General features: G+C 32.3%; 1 protein-coding gene across 1 annotated transcript in view; it reads left to right on the top strand.

Moving 5' to 3' along the window:
* The first annotated feature begins 552 nt into the window (after positions 1–552).
* Positions 553–1,718, top strand: part of LOC106318906 (protein AIG1) — a 3,019-nt gene continuing 1,853 nt past the window's right edge. Inside the window, 4 exon segments of the mRNA XM_013757063.1 lie at positions 553–792; positions 795–851; positions 935–1,063; positions 1,099–1,238. Of these exon segments, the coding sequence (XP_013612517.1) occupies positions 597–792; positions 795–851; positions 935–1,063; positions 1,099–1,238 (522 nt within the window). The 5' untranslated portion in view covers positions 553–596.

The following is a 1,718-nucleotide window of genomic DNA, read 5'->3' on the forward strand; positions in this document are numbered from 1 at the left end:
CAAAGCTGGTTTATGTTTTTAAATTAAACAAACATGCTTAACTTTAAAAATAACCAATTTAATCTAATTAGATGCAAGCAATATGAACCAATTTAGATTTTATTTTAAATGCCCCATGATTAGAATGATCTATTATATGTATGCATGCTCAGTTTTAATAAAACTATATGACAAGCGGATGCATGGAAATGATCAGTTCATGATATGTGTATGATCTAACAAATTACTAATCCATGTTTGTTCTAATAGATGCTATCAGGTATGTATATATGATCAGTATATAATTTAATCATCACAAAATCAGTTTTCAAGGTTGGTTTTTAGATCAAGATAAATTTATATCATTTGTTCAAACTATAATGAACCGATTTCAAGGCCGGTTTAGATTTAGATAAATTTTGACAAACAACTATATTTTGACAAACAACTATTTGATCAAATGATTTCAACTTAGTATTTATTTTAGCCTATGTCATAACTATTTAAATCAAGACTATAATGGTCTAGGTTATGGACCATCCACTTCATGATTCATAACACTTTAAGTTCTTGTTTACTTTTTTTCTTTTCTTTTGTTCATTTCAAGAACCATTCACATGTCCTTTGGAATTTTCAGATTGGAAACAATGTCTTGGGAATCAAATGGAGTAAATGTGGAAGTTGATTGGAAACCTGAAAGAACTCTAGTCCTGCTTGGTCGGACTGGGAATGGTAAAAGTGCGACTGGAAATAGCATCCTAGGAGAAACAAAGTTCCTGTCAAAAACAAGAGGAAGATTCATTACTAAAGAGTGTAGCTACATACTTCTATGCAACCAAATGGTCAGAGAATCAATGTTATCGATACTCCTGGTGAGTTTTTGTGACACTATCTATTGTCAAATCCCACATTTTCTTAAAACGCACATTTAGATTAACTAGTGGGGTGCTTTCAGGTCTGTTCAGTGCTTCCTCGACGCCAGATTTCACCATCAGAGAAATTGTAAGATGCTTACGTCTGGCTAAAGACGGCATAGATGCAGTCATTCTGGTTTTCTCTGTGAGGAACTGGTTAACAGAAGAGGAGCAATTAACACTTCGAGTTTACAAAAAAAAACGAAGCAATTAACACTTCGCACATTAAAGATCCTTTTTGGAAGCCAGATCGTTGACTACATGATTGTGGTTTTCACCAATGGAGAAGCATTCGATGATGGAGATACACTTGATGACTATTTGGATGATTGTCCTGAGTTTCAGGTCGGTTAACATAATGCACCATATATATAATTACAGTAACTAGCTCAGCATATTTTGGTTTTTCGGTCCAGTGAATTTAGTTTTTGGTTCGGCTTGGATAAAAAGATTGGGAACAAACTATTATTCTAAGAGAATTTCTGGATTCAGTTTAGTTCTACGTTGCATGGAAGCTTCGTCGGACGTCCGTTTCCCGCTTCAAAACCGGAATCGGAATCGGAACCTTGTGGAAGCTTACGGAATCTCGATTCCAAAACATTTACAAAATATTCTCTTTAAAAACATGTTGGAAGCTTATGATTCCGTTTTGAAATCACGCTTCCGTTCTTTAAAAAAAATACAATGTCATATATCAATAAAAAATATAATCATAGTTTTTAATTTATATAAAATCCAAATTTTAATAGTAATGAATATAGAGAATATAAATATATAAATATTAAAATTAATACTATAAATTATCTTTATGTATTGAGGTTTTTA

The sequence above is a fragment of the Brassica oleracea genome, chromosome C9 (genome assembly GCF_000695525.1).
Source record: "Brassica oleracea var. oleracea cultivar TO1000 chromosome C9, BOL, whole genome shotgun sequence".
Taxonomy (NCBI): domain Eukaryota; kingdom Viridiplantae; phylum Streptophyta; class Magnoliopsida; order Brassicales; family Brassicaceae; genus Brassica; species Brassica oleracea.